Raw genomic sequence first — 22721 nt, 5'->3', positions numbered from 1 at the left:
TCCTTTAACCTGTAACCTTGGGTAGGTCATTTAAACTTTCAAAGATTCAGTGTCCTCATCCTTAAAGTAGATATTTATCTACCTGTCTTGGGAGTGTGAGAACCAAATGAGTTGCTTTTTCTGAGAGTAAGAATATTAATCCTTTATTTTATTATTTAATTTTAATTTTAATTTTATTTTTTATTTATTGTGAGAGAGAGTGAGCATGAGTTGGGGAGGAGCAGAGGGAGACAGGGAGAGAGAACCCTAAGTAGGTTCTGCTGCTGTCAGTGTGGAGCCTAAGGCATGCTTCAGTCTCATGAACCATGAGATCATGACCAGAGCTGAAATCAAGAGTCAAATGTTAACTGACTTAGTCAGCCAGGCGTTCCTCCCTCTATTACTTTAAAACATCGGTAAATAAATTTAATGATATTATAATTTTGAAGGATAGCAGGCAATAACTTCCCTTAATACCTTAACCCAGTTAAGGTAGTGGTTTGCCTCAAATTAACATACATCAGATTCTCTTTGTAAGACCTTTGAAAATTATTTTAATTCTATTGAAAGGGAGAGAAATGATGCAAAGGCACTTAAACTTCGTTCATAATAGCACTGCATTGAATTGTTGGTATGGAATCAGTGGTCTTTATACATGCCTCAAGAAAAACAAATGTTTAGAAACAGGAAGTCTTCTCAAAACTGGAAAAAAATACAGTTCATCTTATACATATTTCTGTTTGTCAGTTCTTTGAGGACAGCAACCTGTTGTGTCCTCTCTAGTACAGTGCTCAGGAAATATTAGTTCAGTTGAACTGAATATTAACTATCATTCATAATTATAAGTAAAAAAAAAAAAAAAAAGTGCCTATTTGTCATGAAATAATCTTCCTTCTTCCTCCTTCCAGTGTGTCATTTTAAGCACCCTGTGTCCAGCCTGCCAAAGCTACCACCTTGTACCTAACTAGAATTTTTTATTTTTGCTGTAGTTTTTGCAGAATTTCCACTTGGAGTCTGAAATAAGTATGGAACATGCTACAGCAGAGAGAGAAAATTATTTCTATATAAGATTAGGGTAAAATATTTGTATTATCCAAGCTTATTTAAGTAATGATTCACCACACACAAAAAAAGCATTTGATACGTTACAGAATTCTTCCTCAAATGCAAATTTTATAGCTTTTTGTTTTTTGTTGATATGCTACCTGTGGAGACAGTGTACTCACAATTTCCCCTGACTTGATCTCTTCTTTATCATTTTCAGGGTCAATGAAGACATGAAATTAACTGATTTAGAGCTAGAAAAACTGGCAAATAATATCCAGGAGTTATTGTATAGTGCCTCAGATATATGCCATGATCGAGCCGTCAAGTTTCTCATGTCAAGAGCAAAGGTTAATTGTTTGATAAAGCTTTAGATATTTTATATATAGTATAATTATTTTGAAGATCTAGAATCATATCCTTGCTTGTGTCCCTATGTTCCCCATAATGCATATTATGTATTTATTTATATATATATACATATATACATATATATATATGTATATATATATGTATATATATATATATTTTTTTTTTTTTTTTTTGAGAGAGAGAGAGAGAGAGAGTGAGCACAAGCATGAGCAGGGGAGGGACGGAGGGAGAGGGAGAGAGAATCTTAAGCAGGTTCCATACCCAGTGCAGAGCCTGATAGTGGGACTCGATCTCATGACTGTGAGATCATGATCTGAGCCAAAAATCAAGAGTCGGATGGTTAACTGAGCCACCTAGGTGCCCCGTCATATTATATTTTAAATACTTAATAAAGTTAATGGTACTGGTATGGCCTATTAGGGAGATGTTGAAATGTAAAATAATCCAAATGAAAGAAATAGGAAAATTTATTATTCTTTGAAAAAAATTATTAAAAGACTTAATTTTGAAATATGATACCTTAATTTGACGTTAATATGCTATTTTATGTGTATATATATATGTGTATATACACATCCACACACACCATATATGTGTGTATAACTGGCCAATATGTTAATAAAATTAGTTGAATTCCAATATTGTGAAAATTTTATAGTATGACATGAATTCATTTGAGCTACTGTATTATAAAGGAATCAGAGTAAAATTTGGACATTTTAAGCTTTTAATGTTGAATTTCTGGGACTGGGGTATTGAGAAATTTCATTAAAAATAATGTTAAGATAATATTCATGAATTAATATATATTATTAAAATAATTAATAGTAACATATCAAACTAAGTTTGTTTTATACCTTGTTCATATTTGATGTTATTTCTAATTCTCTGTCATGATTTTTGTGTTATCTTTAAAATTTAGGATGGTTTTCTTGAGAAGCTAAATTCCACGGAATTCATAACACTTTCTAGATTAATGGAAACATTCATTTTAGATACTGAACACATCTGTGGAAGAAAAAGCATGTCATTACTTGGAGCACTTCAGAGTCAAGCTAATAAATTTGTAAACAGGTTTCATGAAGAGAGAAAAACTAAGCTGAGGTATCATTACCATGTTCATTCTGCTTTTCAGTTTTTTCCCTTTCCTTTACAAAACATGATTATATTTAATTGATTGGTTAACCAAAACCCCTAAAAAACTTATTTTCCACTAAAGGCAGACTGTGGAATTAAAATCCCATTTCTCAGCTTTCCAAAGTGGAATTAGAATGTTTATTTACTTGTCACAAAGATCCTCAATAGATTGGCTTTTCTTTTCCCACTCAGTGGTGAAGTTAATTATGTTTCATTACTCTTCTTGGATAGGCTAAGAGATATAAAAAGAAATATTTTCTGAAAGTACTCATTATGAATGATTTCAGTTTATTAAGGTATACATATATTTTAAAAATCTTAGTACTAACAACAGCTAGTGGCCATTACTGTTTAAAAGTCAATGCCTTGTTTACATGAGATCTACTTGAATTTAACTAAGATACATATAGTGTCTTTATTATTACTAAAAGATATGAGAACAAAAGTCTTACATACACACTCAACTCTTTTCTTTTTAACCAAAGAAGTTCGTGTTGAAATATCAGCACAGAGCCTGACACAGGGCTCAATCTCACAAAACGTGAGATCATGACCTGAGCTAAAATCAAGAGTTGGATGCTCATTCGACTGAGTCAACCAAGTGCCTTGTTGAAATATTGTTAAAGTTTATCTTCCTTTTTTCTCCCCCTTTGAATAGCCTCCTCTTAGACAATGAGCGCTGGAAGCAAGCTGATGTTCCTGCAGAATTTCAGGATCTTGTTGATTCTATATCAGATGGAAAGATTGCTTTACCTGAAAAAAAGTCAGGGGGTATGTGTATTCTTTCACATGCTATCTTCCAGTTTTACACTGTTTATTCATTTTATAGGAATGCTTAACATTTCTTTAATTGACACTGCCTCAATTGACTGGAAAAGTTATGTATGATAATTTGTAATAATAATTTCAGATATTTATTGATTGCTAACCATATGCCAGACCCTGGGCCAGGTGCTTTTACATGTATTATTCTAGTATATCCCCATAACAACCTTTGATGAAGATGCTATTGTTACCTTGTTTAACAGCAAGGAGGCATAAGGCTTCCAGGGGTTAAAGAATTCTGTACAAATGATGAGCTGAGATTTGAAACCTGCCTTATAATAATTTCATAGCTATGTTCTTAACCACTGTACTGTATTGTTTAAAGACACGTATTCATTCACTGAATACTAATAAGCTTCTACTCTGTGTTAGATATTGAGACCGAGATAACAGTTATAATTCTACTTTCAAAGGACTAAGTCTAGGGGCACCTGGGTGGCTCAGTCTGTTAAGCATCTGATTCTTGATCTCAGCTCAGGTCTTAATCTTGTTGTTGTGAGTTAAAGCCCCATATTAGGCTCTTTGCTGGGCCTGAAGCCTACTTAAAAAATAAAAATAAAAGGGCTGAGTCTAATAAAAAAAAATGTGGATTAGCAATCACAATTAATGCAGTAGTGATATGATAGAGAAAACCAAAATGTAAAAAACCGTAGAAAAAGAAAACTATGCAGGAGACTCAGAAGGAAAGGCCAGAGAAGTAGGAAGAAATCCAGAAGAACATAGAAGTAAAAAAATTAGAGTTTCAAGAAGAGAATTTTCATTGGTATCAATGCCTGTTGGGTTTCATCTAAAAGAAATACAATAGCTGGAAGAAACTTTTGTATGCCAGTTAAAGTAGAGCTGTCCTGTGATAATAATGTAGGTAAACTTAAGTACAACTTATCCTATAATACCATATTTAAAATTGTGAGACTATCAAATATTTTTTTTTCTAATTTAAAAAAAAATTTTAAGTAGATTCCATACGCAACATGGGGCTTGAATTTACTACCCTGAGATGAAGATTACATGCTCTACTGACTGAGCCATCCAGGCTCCCCAGTTGTTGAATATTTTTAATGTTTGTTTATTTTTGAGAGAGGGAGAGACAGCACGAGCAGGGGAGGGGCAGAGAGAGAGGGAGACACAGAATCCAAAGCAGGCTCCGGGCTCTGAGCTGTCAGCACAGAGCCTGATAAGGGACAGCTCGAACCCACAGACTGCGAGATCATGACCTGAGCTGAAGTCAGACGCTTAACTGACTGAGCCACTCAGGCACCCCCCAATTGTTGAATATTTTAAATGGAGGAGGCAGATGCATTTTCAAATTTTATGCATTTCATGAAATTTTAATATTTTTACATAGAAATATTTTTAAATTGTGTATTTCACATTTGCACCAAATGTGACTGCACCGCAAGAGAAAGACTGAGTAAAATACAGACAGTGGCCACTAGTTTGACATGGAGGAGGTCATTTGCAATTTTAGTAATTCAGTAGAGTGACAGAATCAGACTGTAGTTCAGTGCTAAATAATTTGAAAGGTGAGGACCTGTAAACAAATGTAGCCTCCTTTTTCGACAGGTTTGTTTGTGAAGGGCAAGTGCATGATGAAGTAGCACTAGAAACCTAGGAGAATAATTAGATTATTATTTTAATCCACTCAGGGAGTTGAGAGAAGAGTTTTAAGGTAGGAGAAGCTGAATTATATTTTTGTGCTTAACAGAAAGAGAAAGAATGTTAAAGATAAGAGTGGAAGAGTGGCGCAGAGTGATTGTAAGGCAGGGCCTCTGGAATTAAATCCAGAGTTGAGGAGAAAGGCTATCTCTTCTCACACTGTGACAGGAGAGGAGGGGTTAAGGACTGGTGTAAAATAGAGTAGTTCATTTAGAGCAGAGACAAGAATTGAATGAATTAACTAGATTTCTGTTGCCTAGTGACCATTTTTTAGTCGGTAACAGTGTTGGGTGGCGGTCATAATCTTAATTGATTTTAAGATATTAGCAAAGCAAAAGTATTCAGGTAGCAAAGATTGAAAGAAAAACACCGATTATTCTAAATCACGATTTAAAATTATAAGATTTATCTCTCATTTATTCTTTCAAGCTATATTTGATGACTTACCACTTTGTGAGTTGCTGTGCTAGATGACAATGACGGTTTTTGTCCTGAACAGCTCAAAGTTTTACAATCCATTCTCATGCGAGCATAACAATTTTTGAACTAAAATGATAGATATAGAGTGATTGAATTAACCATGTGTCTTTTTTTTACCCCCAAAGTGAACTGTTTATTTTCACTTTCTCTTTGGAGGATACTAACGATAAGAGGTTTCTTTTATAACTCTATTTCTGTCCCAGACTTTTATTTTTTCCTCTGAGTGAGAAAGTACATGCTATTAGAAGTCCATCACCATTTTACTTGTTCTTACCAAGTTAAGGATCCTTGGTTATTATTCATTCATTGACCACCATTCATTAATGAGTTACTAGCTACTTGTCTAGGCATTGGGGAAATGAAGGTTAATGGATAGCAATTAATATTAATTGAATGCTTACCTAAGGCTAGACAGTTTGTTCTCAGCACATTGCGTTCTTATTTATAGGCCCGTGAACTAGATACTGTTAGTATTCACAGTTAACAAATATGGAAAGTGAGGCGCAAAGAAATTAGGCAACTTGCCTAAGGTTACAGAGCTAGGAAGTGGTAGAGCTGAGTTCCAGATACAGGCAGACTGACTTTAGGGCCCTTTCTTTTCACTACTGTGCTCTGCCGTTTTCTCTGTAATGTAGAGAATTGGTTAAGACACAGTCCCTATCTTCAAAAATTTAATCTGGTGTACAGATTAGAAATTTGAAATTGTGTCACACTGAATTTCTTTCCTTGAAGGAAATGAGGAAGTAGATATTTAATGTCAAGTCAAAGGGACTTGAGGCTTGGGGAAGCATAATAATGGGCCCATGATAATCTAAATAATTTGGCTGATTAAGAACAATAATCCAGTCTACTCTACTTTTCACTTCAACATGCTGAGTTTTGTTTTATAACGGTAAGAAATACCACATGCTGAAAATAATTTCTGGACTGAAGTCTTGAAAATTATATCTCTCTATTGAGTATAGGAATTAGTTTATAATCTAAGAATTATAACATAGACAACCAGTTGAAATTCTAGTTCTGCCTTTCCAAACTAATATATTATTTTTTTTTACTCACTGATCATCTACCAGAGGGCAGACCTAGGATCGGCGGTTTGTAGTCATGATCTCTGTTGTTAACAAAAACACTGAAAGATAGATTCCGTTATCCATGTTTAATGGATACAGACGTTGACACTGAAAGAAGTTAACTAATTGGCACAAGTTCTTGCATCCCATGATTGGCAGTACTGGAACTCAAATCCATATTTCTCTGATTCCAAACCCAATATACTTTATTCCGTGCCAAATTGCTTCCTAAGAAGTAGACATTTGTTTTTGAATATAAGATAGTTTCCAGCCCTACCAGCCCTAAATTGGAACTATCTTCTTCATTTTTTTCCTAGTTTAAATTTTTACTTTAATAATTTGTTTAGTCTTGTTCCTGTGTCTCTCTTTGTTACTTGCTTTACTCTCTAGTTACGGAAGAAAGAAAACCAGCTGAAGTTCTCATTGTAGAGGGACAACAATATGCTGTCGTTGGGTGAGTGACACATTTTTCTTTATTAGTTGAGTCAGTTATTTAAAACATAGGTCTTCTAGTTCCCCCTTGATGTGAATTGGAAATTTTAGATTAATAATCTTATTTATTAATTTTTTAACATGTTTTTTTTCATTTACTTATTTTGAGACAGAGAATGTGTGCAAGTCGGGGAGGGACAGAGAGAGGGAGAGACAGAATCCCAAGCAGGCTCTGCGCTCTCAGCACAGAGCCTGACGTGAGGCTTGAATCTAGAAACTGTGAGATCATGACCTGAGCCAAAATCAAGAGTTAGATGCTCAACCACCTGAGCCACCCACGTGCCCCATAGATTAACAGTTTTAAATTTTAAAAGTAATTTAAAGGATATTTTATGGATTCCTCTCCATTTTCTATATTTTGTAGTATTCTATATCTATTAGGGACTACACTGCTGGCTTTACAAGAAATGGGTTGATAAATTTTTTCGTATAATAAGAAATGTGGAGGTATACAACCCAAGGGTGGAATACTGGCTTTATGCTGTTATTAATATTTCAGGCTCTTTCTGTCTTCTTTTTCTGAAGCTTTGTTAGTGTTAAGCATATAATTGAAGTTGTGCAGGCTTTGGAGTCACATTGTTTAGGTTTGAATCCCAGAAGCTCTCTTACTCTTTGTGACATTGGGCAGGTTACTCTGTGTGCCTCAGTTCTCTTATCTGTAAATCAAAACGTGAAAATAGTACTAAGAACTATTACAGAATTAAACATATAACTCATATAAGGCATTTGGCATAGTTCTAGCACCTAATAAGTTGATAGTTGTTATCACTTATTTCTGTTATCATTTGTCATTAGGTCTTTTTTACCAATGACAGTGTTTCAAATTCCAGTTAACTAAGGAAAATATAAATTCCAGTTTTGTTTGTCTAGTACTACATGCCATTTTTTAAATGGGTAGTTAAAATAATATCTTAATATTCTTTAATAGCACTTCATAATTTAAGTATTTTCATAGCAACAATCTTGTTTAATCTCTACAACCACATTGTGAAATAAACACTTCAGGGATTATTGTTCCCTTTCTACAGTTAAGAGAATTGATCCTCAGAAGTTTAAGTGGTTGATATAAAATGACCCAAATGGAGTCAGGATTAGAGTCAAGGTCTAGCTCCCAAGATCAAGACCAAGATTCTTTTTCCCTTTTGTTTCTTATCACTGTATAAATCTTTTCTGAAATACACACCCCCTCCAGGAGGAATGATTGATCTTTTCCTTGAGACTCCATGTGCCTCTAAAATAGCACTTTTCTCAGTATATTAAAATTATTTATGTATATATCTCCCTGGTTAGTTTTGAGTTCCTTAAAGATGGTGATGTCTTACCATTTATATTTTACTTTGTACCCAATAAATAATCAAAAAGTATGTATTGAATTGATGCGTTTTCTCAGTCTGTATTATCCAGAAATCTGACACTATACCCTTCATGAATGAAAGCTTCCTTTTTTTTCCCTCCTCTGGAGTTCTTTTCTGCTTCTAGTAGGGCAAAGATTTTTTCAACCTTATAATCTTATCCCTTCAATCTAATTATGATTTCTCTCCTTAATTACCCATTATCTTGTTATTCTTGCTTGATGGCAGTGGTCATCTCTGGCTTTCTGGCTCTTTAGGCAAAGAGACCGCTCCCCAAAATTTAACTCCCTGGCTAAAGGGAAAATATTTTATCTTCTGAGAGAAGACTACAAAAGATAAATAGTGAACCCCTGCCCGGTAAAGCAGATACTAGAAATATGCATGGAGAATAATATGGAGAATAATTAAGCTGTTATAAAGGCTAGACTCCTTCTTGAATCACTACTTCCTGGTATCCTTCAGACTTTCATAAAACATTATTTTATATGGATCACTCATTTCTAAGCTTCTCATTGAACTTAGATGTCCTATAATGAATGGCTCTATTTACCTTAACCTCAATCTTATTTAAGCTCCTAGTAGTGTCTCTCTTTAATCTATGACATGCCCAGCTAATGAGCTGGTAACTTTCTCATCTTTGGAAAACCTTTTGTGACTTACCAATAAACTTCTTAGGAGATACCATTGTTCTTAGAAGCCACAGTTTCTCGTTCATCTCACTAAGAAAGTCATGATTAGGTGCCTGTCATTAATTCAGCACTTAGGATTGAGTACCTACTATTATTATGATTATTCAGAAATCCTGGCTAGGACTTTTGTCAGTGTTTCTGAATTGGCCAAGGAATGGGATATCTGCCTTATTGAAGAGACTTAATAGGAATGTGACATAAGAGAGTGATGTGCCAAAGCACAAAACTTAAGGAAGTACTCATTCTCAGTGTCATGCAAGTGCTGGCCCTGCAATTGTGTGACCCTGAAAATGAGTTCCTCCTTAATTTTGTACCCTAGAAATCTCTCTTGCCTCACCTCAATCCCTCTCTGCTGTGCTTATATGTAAAACACATAATTTCAGTTACCAAGATCAGTATTGATTTTTATGTGCTGAATCCTTTTAACTCTCTTGTTTTGACTGCGTGTTGGGTCATCTTTCTTTTCTTATAGAACTGTATTGCTGTTGATAAGAATTATCCTTGAATATTGCCAGTGTGTGGATAATATCCCATCTGTTACTACTGACATGCTTACTCGTCTGTCAGATTTATTGAAGGTGTGTATGATTTCACTGTGATGGAAAAATAGTTGGAAGAAGTAATTCATTAGAGTATGACTAATCTTCAAATTCTGAGACATTTCAAGGTTAAGTTTTCTTTAAGACATTAATTTTGTACATTTGATTGTGGTTGAATCACAACATGTTACTGGAAGAAGGCCACCTACTTCCTTCTCACTTCGCATTTAGTGATTCCTCATTATACCCATAGAGTTGTTAATGACATTGGAGACAGGAGATGATTTGTTCGTTAGGTGCTGAACATGACTGAGGCCACTTAGGTCAAAAAACCTGGACTGGTTTCAAATGTGCATGGAAGGAATTCACTGAACTTTACAAAATTCATCTCACTAAGGTTAGAGATTTTTCTTAAATCATTCTTTCAGAACCATTGATGTAAAATGAAAATGTGGTGATAATCTTATTCAGCCATTTCATTTTAACAGATTTTTTTAACTGCTAGCATAAAGAAAAGGCTTCTTTTCAAATGTTTAATCAGTTAATTCTTCCCCCAAATTGAGTTGTCCTATTTTAGTCCAGAAAGATTTTGTTACCCTTTTGAAAATAGGACCCTCCGATAAGAATGCAGAAACTGAGCTAGTTTTTTTTTTTAATTGAAGTATAATTAACATATAGTGTTATGTTAGTTTCAGTGAAACTGAGCTAGTTTTATGAATGCAGACTAAAGAATTTCTGAACAATTTATTTTTAGAATTTTACTTTTTTCCTACCGGACAATAAATATTATCGTTTAGGAACACCCCTCGCCTCTTTTTTGTCATTACATAAATAGATCCTAGTTGCTCCTACTAGAAAATTCATTTGGTCCTTGAATGAGAGGAAAGAGGAATGTAGTTTTAGAACTGTAAATAAACACATTGCCAGCATATACAGAACAGTTTTTAATAAATTGTCGGGCTTTTTCTTTCTCCTTCCTTTGTTAGTACTTCAATTCAAGAAGTTGCCAGTTAGTTCTTGGAGCTGGTGCACTGCAAGTTGTTGGATTAAAAACAATAACTACAAAAAATTTGGGTATGGATTCTTGTTTTTAATTCACATGTTGAGATTTTACGATGATGTTGCTATACTCATTGTGTTTTTAGTACACCTGATGTTTTTATGACTCTAATTTAAAGACTCTAAAGTTATTTCACTGTTCGATGTATTACCATGATTGAAAAATTGGCTTCTGGGGAAATGTTATGAGGAATTTCCACTCTAACGAGTATAAGTTATTTGGAAGTTGCACCACTATAGAAAATGTTAAGATGTAATGTATATGAGGTGCTTTGAGGTGAAAGATATCTGAATGTCACAAGAGAATCCGTTGTCCCATTAGCTTCCTCATGTCAGTAATACTAACAACTTGAGGTCATTGGGAAAAGCAGCATGTTTACTACATTATTCAGTACCAAATTATTTAAGTGAAATAATGTTGCTTTCTGCCACTGTGTTCTTCATTTATGAAATAAACTGGGGTCTGTATGAAATTGACATTTTAAAATTTATTTTGATATATAATTAAAGTAAACTAATTCTCTTTTTTGTTTCTCCGTGATGTATCCACTGCCTGGATCTTCAGCTCTATCTTCACGTTGTTTGCAGTTAATTGTGCACTACATTCCTGTTATCCGGGCTCATTTTGAAGCTCGACTACAGCCTAAGCAGTATAGCATGCTTAGGCATTTTGATCACATCACTAAGGTACTTTTCCTTGTATTTTCTACTGAAGTTTCATAAATTTAATTCCTTAATTGGTAAATATTTTTTAGATGTATTCCAGGGACTTTAATATTCTGTCTCATTACAGGACTACCATGACCACATCGCTGAAATATCAGCTAAGCTTGTAGCGATAATGGATAGCTTATTTGACAAGCTGTTATCCAAGGTAATGATTTATGGAAACTATTAGGCAATGTTTAAAGGCATTGTGCCTTTTCATAGTTGTCTAGCCAATCAGATTCCTCAGGGTTTAGAAAAACTCAATAAATTGTTCAGATTGCCCAATAGTGGATAGTCGTCTCCTAGGGGGTTGGGAGGGGACAGGAGGGAGATTATTTTAAGAATGATAGAAACTCTCTACAGAAGTGATTTTATGTTAGCTACATTGACAAATATGTAGCTTCTTCAAACTAGATTTTAGTCTGAAAGCCTTCCAGAGATAGAATTGGGAGAACAAAGTTCAAAATAGAGAAAAAAGTAAATACGTTATTTGTGGGAAGGTATATTCTTTATTTTCCAGACTGAAATGGCAAAGTCTGAGGTGCTGTATTATTTCCCTCATAGATAATCAATTTCAATATCCGTTTCTTGTTTGCTTCCCATTCCTACTAGATCATTAAAAGAAGTATTGGTTTCCAATGAATCCTGTATTACACTGGAGAGTATTTCCAGAAAAATGTTACTTAATCAGCCCTAGTCACTTTTGCTCTATCCTTCACTCTTTTCTTTTCCTAAGTTCCTTAACACCTGTCTTAGCGACAAAGCAGAAATTTCATACCTTGAAATTTTGAAGGTTTATTTAGTTTATATGTTTTGCCCAAGAGTATGTTTAGGGTAATCATCAGACGAGGCACTTTGGTATGCTTTTCTGCTATTTGCATTCTTCAGGATTCTGAGATGGTAGGAGCAGCAGGCACATGAAAATCATAAAAGTGCAAGATAAAATGGCATCCATTCACAGATACAGACGTACTCGCACCTTTGAAGGTGACAGTGGGGAAAGAGTGCTTGGAAAATAAGATTGCATTTAATAGTTCTCAAATGCTTTGGTTGTAAGACCCCTCTTTACACTCTTAAAAATAATCAACGGGGACGCCTGGGTGGCTTTGTCGGTTAAGCGTCCGACTTCGGTTCAGGTCAAGGTCCGTGAGTTCGAGCCCCACGTTGGGCTCTGTGCTGACAGCTCAGAGCCTGGAGCCTGTTTCAGATTCTGTGTCTTCCTCTCTCTCTGCCCCTCCCCTGTTCATGCTCTGTCTCTCTCCGTCTCAAAAATAAATAAACGTTAAAAAAAATTAAAAAAAAAATAAAAATAATCAACGACCTCAAACAGCTTTTATTTATACAAATTGTACCAATCAGTAAGTACCATATTAGACGTTAAAACTAAGAAAAATTTGAAACACAAGAATATACAAACATGCATTCCATTGGCCATCAGAATGATGACATTGTTACAACTCCTCTAAAAATCCCTACTCTGCAATCATGAGAGAATGAGAGTGAAAAAGTTAGTAACATTTTAGTATTATTATGAAAATGGATTTTAGTCCACAGTTTCCTAGAAAGAGTATCTGACTCCCAGGTGTCCCCAGACTGCACTTTGAGAATGTCTGAGGTGGCTGATAGATAACCTAGATGTTTTATGCTTTTAAGAAGCTTAAAGAATTTATAGTCATGTGCAAACATACCTGTATTATGTTCTACCTGTTAAATTAGTTTCTAGTTTTGTATGGAGAAGAAATATTGTTTAGGAATTCTCTGATTTTCTTTATGGTTGCCAAGTAGTAACTAAATTCAAAAGCAGTTCTGTTTCACCAGTTTTGCTTTTTGATACTTGTCATTCTTCTGTCTACCAAAAGTCAATAAATAACAATGTGACTACTCTCAAGAAGTTTACCATCTGTTACCAGAGAGGAGGTGGGCAGGGGATGGGTTAATAGGTGATGGGTATTAAGGAGGGCACTTGTGATGAGCCCTGGGTGTTGTATGTAAGTGACGAATCACTAAATTCTACACCTGAAACTAATATTACGCAGTATGTTAACTAAATGGAATTTAAATAAAAACCTGGAGGAAAAATAATTTTTAACAAAAAGTTTACCATCTAACAAGGCAGAGGACTGCAAACACCTAACAATGTTAAATAGTGGAATTAGGAATAAGCTGTGGAATATAATGAAGCAAACCCAAAAAAGTGCCAGTACTCTTAAAACCTTGACTTTATTCTATCATTTTGGTCATACAGAGTTTTGTTTGTTTTTTTGTTTTGTTTGTTTGTTTTTACCAAGAATTGGGACTGTGGCTAGACATTTTCCTGTGGCAATTAGTTTTATTCATTTTTTAATTTTTAATTTTTTGATAAAAAATAAAGAATTATTTAATGAGCTTTGCAAATATTTATCACCTCTATTTAATAGTCATATCTTGCTTTTTTTGCTAAAATAAATGTGAGGCATTACGATACTTCATCCCTACATAGTATGTATTTCTAAAACCAAAGGACCCTTTGTTAAATATTCATGCTACCATATCATACCTAACAAAATTAGCAATAATTCCTTAATATCATCTAATATTTATTCTTATCTAAAATTTATCAGTTGTCTCAAAATGTCTTTTTTCAATAACTTGTTTGAACAGAGGCTTCTCTACATAGTCTACACAGTACATTTAGTTACTGTTTCCTACGTCTTTTATAAAGTTTAAATATCCTGCTCCCCATTATTTTTAATGTTAAGAATGTGCCTAGACTTTTGCAACTTAGTATTTTCACTACTATCTTTCCTACTAACTACTTCTCCCATTACCTTGACCTGTTACATTCTCTCTGTACTAACATGTCTCTCTGCCCTTCCCTGCTGTATTTGCTTCACGTGTTGTCCAGGAGTTTAGCTCTGTTTTTAATTCATACTGAAATACCAAACAATGTTTGAGTTGGGTTAGCCTCTTAATTTTAGCTTTTTATTTTCTTATCTGAAAATTTTATTTGGAGAAAGAAGGATAACACAGTAATATAGGCTCTTTCTAAGAAGCTAATAAGTAGTGGTACCATTGCTTGGGTAGAATGAATCATTGATATGTAATTGTACTACTGACTAAACTAATGTCCCAGCCTTCACTTATTCATTCAGGAAGTTAAATTGTGTTAAGTAACCAGGATACATAAGGGTTAGGAAGTCTTCAGCATTGTCCCTCAAATAGTAAAATATCCAATAGGAAAAGTATATTGATAATTTTAACAGGAAATAGAATATGTAAAGTGCCACAAGTAAGGAATCGACTTTGTGCTATTGAAGCTTTTAATGCTTTGGAAGAGATGGTTGCCAGCTGAGGAGGGAGATCTGGGAAAGCTTTAGGGATGTGGCATGCATCTAAGTTTTGCTTGTAAAGATAGGCATGGTTAGGGCAAATGAAGTTGAGGTAAAGAGATACTCTGAGGTAACAGCATGTAGGTAAGAATCATAAGGAGGAAGTTTAGTGTCAGGGTTTTGGAGTCAGGTAGACCTAAGTTCAAATTCAATGTTTGTCACATATTTGCCATTGAAGCACCTTGGAAAAATTATTAATTTCCTTAACTTCAGTTTCTATCTTTAAATTGGGAAAATAATAGAGCCTCATAAGGTTATAGTGAGGATTAATGAGATAATATACATGGGGTGCTTTTCTTTTATCATGTGTCTGACTATAGCAAGTTTCCAGTAAATGTTGAATGCTAATGCTTTTGCTATTGTTGTTAATAACAACAAAATTAAGTTACTCTATTTAGCCAATGAATCAGGGTGAGTGAACTGATTGTTAGGTGAACTGAGATATGTTAGGAAGATAGTGAAGAGTTTTGACTACCAGTGGAAAGCTAAACAGTTTAAGTCAGGTTTACGGGGCTATAACACGTTCAATAAAATTCACCCTTTTTCTTAAAAAAAGAAACTCTCATTTGACAGACACAGAGAGTGTGGGAGAGGCACAGAGAGAGAGAGAGAGAGAGAGAGAGAGAGAGAGAGAATCTTAAGCAGGCTCCATGCTCAGCACAGAGCCCAATACAGGGCTCCCTCCCACTACCCTGGGGTCATGACCTGAGCTGAAATCAAGAATAAGACGCTCAACCAACTAAACCACCCAAGCACCCCTAAAATTCACCCTAAGTATATGATGACTTTAATAATAGAACTACCACAATCAAGATATTGACCAGTTCCATCACTGTTAAACATTGTCTCCAGCAGTCAGTTCTCTTCCCATATCCCAAAACCTTGACACCACTGATCTGATGTTCATCTGTATAGTTTTGCTTTTTCCAAAATGTCCTATAAATGGAATTTTACAGAATGTAGCTGTTGTCCCAGGCTCCTTTCATTTAATATAATGCTTTTGAAATTTATAGTATATGTTAGTGGTTTGTTCTTTTTATTAGAGAGTAGTATCAATTGTACGGATGCATCACTTTGTTTATTCATCCATTTATCAGTGAATAGACCTTTGAGTTGTCTCCAGTCTTTGCCTGTTACAATAATGCTGCTATAAACATTCATGTGCACATCTTTATGTGGGCATGTATTCTATTTCTTTTGTGTAAATACAAAACTTTTGTACATAAATGCAAAACTTTATAATATCTTTACAAAAAACTGCCAAATTGTTTTCTGAAGTGATTGTACCATTTTGTCTTCCTACTTTTGATATATCAGAGTTCGGGGTGCTCTTCATCTTCACCCGCACTTTATATTGTCTGTATGGGTTTTTTTGTTTTTGTTTTGTTTAACTTTTTTAATGTTTATTTTTTGGAGAGTTTTTAAGTATTTTCTCCGAGTCTATCGCTTATCTTTTCATTTTCTTGACAGTGTCATACAAAAGCAGTTTTAAATTCTGATGAATTCCAGTTTATCATTTCTTTCTTTTATTGTTCATGCTTGTGTCCTATCCTAAGAAGTTTTTGTATAACCCAAGTTCCACAGATAATTTCCAGTGTTTTCTTATATCTGTGATCCATTTCTAGTTGATTTTTGTATGTAGTGCAAAGTATGAGTCAGTGTTCATTTTTCTGGATAGTTCCAGCACCTTTTGTTGAAGGCTATCCTTTCTCCATTGGCATCTTTGTTGAAAATCAATTGGCTATTTTTGTGTGGGCCTTTTTTTGAACTGTCTAATCTGTTCCTTTGATCTGTAAGTCCATCTTACACCAATACCACACTGTCTTAACTACTGTAGCATTACTAGAAGTCTTGGAATCAGGTAATGTAAGTCCTGGGATGTGAAGCCTTCTCAGTGGCCCCACCCCTCCTCCAGTGGTAACCAATTTGGTTTATGATCCTAGGCTTAAAGGTATTTTCTGTTTCTGTTCCTCACACAGTGGCCCTGGGGATGAAAGAGTTTGGTGCCCTTTCTCAGTGACTTAAGGCTTTTGCTTGGTATAAGAGGAGGGTGCAGGGAATTCGTCGGCATTGGTTCCTTTTCTCTAGTGGCAGCCATTCGCCTCCTGCTTGTCTGTGCTGCTACTGAGAGTGACTCTGTGACTCTGTGGTCTCCTGCTCTGATCTCAGTGTTGCTTCTGAGTACCGAGTTCCGAGAGTGTGAATGAGTGCACACTCTCCTTATAGCTAGAGTTCTCATTTATTGTAAACATGTACTAGTTCATATTTGGCCTTTGGGATTTTGTTAAAATGTTAGTTGTTTTCTTTCTTTTTTGCTTCTGTGGTAGTCACCTCTTCTTCCTATGCTCTGCCATAGTGAGACATTTCGTGTGTCCCATCTCCTCAGAAGGGCTTGTGACTCTTTGGAATTCGTTCCCGTGGTTCTGGGGACCTTTGTTCTCTGATGGGTTGAAGAAAAGTTATGATTTTGTAAATTATTATGGTTTTTCTTGTGGTTAAGGTAGTAGAACATTGTCTTACAGCTTTCTAAATTTTAAACAGAAGTAGAACCCCAAGATTTTTAAACTAACAAATCACCTGATTAGAATTGCACTTCAGAAGGACTTATCAGATAGTGTGTAGAATGGATTTGAGGTGATATGAAATGTCTTCTGTTTGGAATAGTTTCACTTAATTGTTATCATTTGAAGACTCAGCAGCCCAGGTGTGCTGCTCAGGAAGCCACCTCCACTATTGCGTAAATGTCCTTCATCCGTGTTCTGTAGCATGCAATGTCCACTTTCTGGAACACCAGCCAGCTTTTAGGCAGCTCCCCAAAGCTCCCTGTCTCTGATTCATCTTTGTACACTCCAACTATTGTAGTATCTGACACATTCATTCCAGCATACGTATTCTCATATGTAGGTCCATATACTCATATACATACATATGTACATATATACATACATATATGTACATATACATACACATCTAAGAAAATACTTATCCAGAAGTTACTGTGTACCAAGCAGCTTTATTTAATGTTTGTTGACCTTATAATTGGACTCATTAAAATGCTAGTATATTTTTTCACATAAGAAGTATTGAAGACCTCACCTAGGGCAATGCTTCTCAACTGAGACAGTTTTGTTCCCAGAGGATATTCAGAAGTGTTGGGATATTTTTGGTTGTCGGAGTTTGGGGAGTGGGCTGATACTGGTACTGAACATCCTATAATACACAGGACAGCCCTCGCAACAATGAATGATGTAGCCAAAATGTCAGTAGTGTAGAGGTTGAGAAACTCTGACCTAGAGTATTAATGTGCAAAATACTCTGAAAGTACATTTGATGGCACTTAGTCACCAATTCAATATAAGGAACCAAGGAGAAGGAGGAATAAAAACTGAGCTGGAGATTTCCAGGCTGTGTGAGCAGGAGGATTGTAATAACAGCAATAGTAATTGAAACAGGAAAGAGGCAGGTTTGGGAAAGCTTATAGTAAACTCAGTTATGGTATGGAACATTTAGGAAATGTGTGACTTAATAAAGTGGTTCTGGATTAGAGATAAATTAGAAGCTGTTAGACTGAATGAGATTGATAGGAGAGAAAGAAGGGAAAATGAGGGGGGGTTAACAGGGAATAAGCTTTGCACTTAGGAGATAGGAGACGTCTTTTTCCTCCAGGAGGGGGAGGAAGGAACCAGGAAAGCATTGTGTCACACAAGGACTGTGTTTCAAGCGTGAAGGTATGTGAATACTGCAGAGTAAGTAGTGAGGAAGCAGAAGTAGAAAAGTTACTAAATTTGGAAGTTTGGATGTCTTTAGTGATTTTGGCAGAAAGAAATTTCAGAAGATTGTTAATAGTGGAAGAAGGTGGTTTGGGTGGTGGCAAGAATCAAATTTTAAGGGTTGAGAATAAAGAATATGGTATCAAGTTTTAGTGACTGAAGAAATATGATGGTGAAGGTTAGATGGAAAGAATAGTATCTTTAGGGGGGCGCCTGGTTGCTCAGTTGGTTAAGCGTCCGACTTCGGTTCAGGTCATGATCTCGCGGTCCATGAGTTCGAGCCCTGCTTCGACCTCGTGTTTTGTGGGTTCGAGGCTCGCATTGGGCTCCGTGCTGACAGCTTAGAGCCTGGAGCCTGTTTAGATTCTGTCTGTCTGTCTGTCTCTGTCTGTCTGTCTCTCTCTCTCTCTCTCTCTCACTCACCCTCCCCTGTTCATGCTCTCTGTCTCAAAAATAAATATTTTTAAAAAATTAAAAAAAAAAAGAATGGTATCTTTAGGGAAAGCAAGGTTCATCTTTAGGTGTGAAGGAAGGTTTTGGGGGTGTACTAGGTTCCCAGAGCTGCCAAAACAAATTACCACAGACCAAGTGGCTTAAAACCACAGAAATTTATTCTTTCATAATTCTAAAAGCTAGAAGTCCTATATCAAAGTGTTGTCGGCCATGCTTCCTCTGAAGGTTCTAGCAAAGAGTCTTTCCCTGCCTCTTTCTAGTTTCTGGTGCCTGCTGTCATTCTCTGTTGGCATTCTTTGGCTTATAGATGCACCATTTCAGTCTCTACCTCTGTCTTCATGTGGCCATTTTCCTTCTGTGTGTCTTTCTAAATTTCCTTAATTTTTTTTATTAAAAATTTTTTAATGTTTATTTATTTTGAGAGAGAGAGAGAGAGAGACAGACCGTGAACAGGTGAGGGGCAGAGAGAGAGAGGGAGACAGGGGCAGAGAGAGAGACAATCTGAAGCAGGCTCCAGGCCCTGAGCAGTCAGCACAGAGCCCTACGTGGGGCTTGAACTCACAAACTGTGAGATCATGACCTGAGCCGAAGTAGGACTCTTAACCAATTGAGCCGCCCAAGTGCCTCTCCTTTCTTTTATAAGGACATCAGTCAGTGGATTTAGTGCCCACTCTAATCCAGTATGACCTTATAAAGTTCAGAGTAAACATGAATTTGGGCAGATACTATTCAGTACAGGGTGGTAGTTAAAATAAGGGGATGTTACCATAACGAGGTAACTACTTCATAACTACTAGGATGCCTAAATAAAAGGACAGTAACAAGTGTTGGTGAGGATATGGAGATATTGGAACCCTCATACACTGCTGGGTAGGGTTTTAAAAAAAATTTGGCATTTTCTAAGAAGATTAAATATAAAGTTACCATATGACCCAGTAATTCCACTTCTAGGTATACACCTAAAAGAATTGAAAACATTTGTCCACACAAAAACCAGTACATGAATGTTCATAGCATCATTACTGATAGCCAAAAAGTAGAAAGAAACCAAATGTCCATCAATAGATGATTGGATAAACTGTGATATATTCATTCAATAGAATATCATGCAGCCATTTAAAAGATGAAGTATTGATGCATGTCAACAACATGGATGAATCTTGAAAGCATTATGCTAAGTGAAAAAAGCTAGTCACAAAAAGCCATGTGTTATAGGAGTACATTTATAGAGATTAGTGGTTGTCAGGAGCAACCTCAGGGAGGGAGGAATGGGAGTGACTGTGAAAGGTTATGGGTTTCTTTTGGGGTGAGGAGAATGTTCGGAAGTTAGTGGTAATGGTTTTATAACTATGAGTTTACTAAAAACCAGTTAATTGTACACTTGAAAAGGGTGAATTTTATTGTGTGTGAATTATATCGCTATTATTAATAAAAAAAATAGAAGATAAGGGGATTTTTATATTTCTAGGCTGAAGAAAGGTAAACCATTAGGTTGGTCACAACTTTGCTGATCTTGGTCCAGTCACGTGGTGACTTCTGCATGGTTCTTTTAAGAGCAATATATTGGAACTTATTTTAATAACTATGTAAGATTAGTACATTAGATTATTTAGCCCAGATTTGTCTTACAAATAAAAATAGTATATAATTTAAGCTGTGAATTACAAGATACGGGCCAAAGATGGCTGTTTGAATGATACCAGTATATTGTTCCAAATGTAAGAATAGTTAAAATGAATTTACCTAAGTTTAAATTTTCAGTATAGGTCATTGCTGAAAAAGTCTTCCTTTACAACATCTTTAAAGTAAATACGATTGGGGCGCCTGGGTGGCTCAGTCGGTTAAGCGTCCGACTTCAGCACAGGTCACGATCTCGCGGTCAGTGAGTTCGAGCCCCGCGTCGGGCTCTGGGCTGATGGCTCAGAGCCTGGAGCCTGCTTCCGGTTCTGTGTCTCCCTCTCTCTCTGCCCCTCCCCCGTTCATGCTCTGTCTCTCTCTGTCTCAAAAATAAATAAACGTTTAAAAAAAAAAATTAAAGTAAATACGATTACTTTATTGGCTTACCTATAAAAGAAAAAGAAAACTTTGATACCAGAGTCCTATTGGTTTTGGATATGATCATGTTGACACATTCTTAAAATCATCTTTAAAAAATAATCTCTTAATTTGGAAGGCCTACTTTATTATTTTTATTTATTTTTTTTTTAATTTTTTTTAACGTTTATTTATTTTTGAGACAGAGAGAGACAGAGCATGAACGGGGGAGGGGCAGAGAGAGAGGGAGACACAGAATCCGAAGCAGGCCATCAGCCCAGAGCCCGACACGGGGCTCGAACTCACGGACCACGAGATCATGACCTGAACTGAAGTCAGACGCTTAACCGACTGAGCCACCCAGGCGCCCCTGGAAGGCCTACTTTAAAGATTCACGTCATTGTATATTGAGCCAGATTGGTAGCTAACATTTTTTGAGCACTTACTTTGTATTAAGCACTGTTTTGTGTTCTTATGAGTCATCTTTTTAAGTCCTCACAGAAAGCCCTTTGAGATAGAAATGAAGTAACTTGCCCAGCATTAGCTAACCATCTAAAGAGCTAGGATTTGAACCCAAGCAGTCTATCTTAAGAAAGGAAGCAGCCTGTGTTCTTAGCCACTAAATTATGATGGCTTTCTTAGATTAGGATAGTTAATGAAAAGTTCTTGAGATATGCCTGAGTAGCACAGATCATGGTTGAAGTGTAAGTTTCAACTATACCAGAGTTGGACATGTAACATGGGCCAAAAACATATGTTTTAGGAAACACTGGAGACAATTAACAATCCAGAGGACATGAACATAATTCTCATTGTTTTTCTCTGCCAGTATGAGGTGAAAGCTCCCGTTCCTTCTGCCTGTTTCAGGAATATTTGTAAGCAAATGGCAAAAATGCATGAAGCTATATTTGATCTTCTTCCAGAAGAACAAACACAAGTGAGTAGTAATTCCTAAAACTACTTTTTTTATACATAACATATGCATACAGAATTGGAGTGTTTTTTATATACTTTTGGTACAGTTAAGCCTAGTTCATTTTTCCGATATGATTATTTTTTCAGCTGTTATATTAACCTGTGAAATGTGGATACAAATGTCTGATTTCAAAGTGCCTCTAGCTCTAACAGGCCAGAGCAATAATTGCTCTGCTATATGGTCAGCATTATAAAAAGCAGATATTTTGTTCGTCCATTGAGTATAGAGATCCCAGATTCTACTTACGTCATTCATTATAGTATCAGTTTGAAAATCAGAGTTGGCATTTATCAATAGTAAAATATGTTGCTGTTATTATAATCCAAGTGGGATATGAAGGAATTAGTGATAGAATTAATAATGAGAGGACACATGAAATAACTCAGTCAGTATACCTTATTTTTGTTAGATCAACATAAATGATCTTAGTATGCATAAACCAGGAAAATAGTAAAATTTGGCACCTCTCACCTGTGAAATATCCACTCCTTGTCCCTACTGTCTTCCCCTACAAAAGTGTTATCAGAGTTTTCTCCATTGTTCACCTACACTTCTACCCCATCCCCTCTACTTGCTTTGTTTCCCTCTCCTGATACTTTAAAGATTCCAGTATTTTTTTCCCAATCTTTTTTTTTTTTTTATGTATATTTATTTTTGAGAGAGAGTGTGAGTGAGCTGGGGAGAGACAGAGAAAGAGGAGGACAGAGGATCCCAAGCA

General features: G+C 35.7%; 1 protein-coding gene across 5 annotated transcripts in view; it reads left to right on the top strand.

Moving 5' to 3' along the window:
* VPS54 (VPS54 subunit of GARP complex) overlaps window positions 1-22721 on the top strand; it is a 135447-nt gene that overhangs the window by 105544 nt on the left and 7182 nt on the right. For all 5 annotated transcript variants that reach the window (XM_049650292.1, XM_049650293.1, XM_049650295.1 and 2 more), the window contains 9 exons: window positions 1244-1373; window positions 2318-2499; window positions 3191-3303; window positions 6954-7017; window positions 9569-9674; window positions 10622-10709; window positions 11260-11381; window positions 11488-11568; window positions 21857-21964. In XM_049650292.1, the coding sequence (XP_049506249.1) occupies window positions 1244-1373; window positions 2318-2499; window positions 3191-3303; window positions 6954-7017; window positions 9569-9674; window positions 10622-10709; window positions 11260-11381; window positions 11488-11568; window positions 21857-21964 (994 nt within the window). The remainder of the gene's footprint in view (window positions 1-1243; window positions 1374-2317; window positions 2500-3190; window positions 3304-6953; window positions 7018-9568; window positions 9675-10621; window positions 10710-11259; window positions 11382-11487; window positions 11569-21856; window positions 21965-22721) is intronic.

Source organism: Panthera uncia (genome assembly GCF_023721935.1).
Source record: "Panthera uncia isolate 11264 chromosome A3 unlocalized genomic scaffold, Puncia_PCG_1.0 HiC_scaffold_11, whole genome shotgun sequence".
NCBI lineage: Eukaryota > Metazoa > Chordata > Mammalia > Carnivora > Felidae > Panthera > Panthera uncia.
The sequence above is the reverse complement of the archived record's forward strand: the minus strand, read 5'-3'. Positions and strand labels throughout refer to the sequence as shown.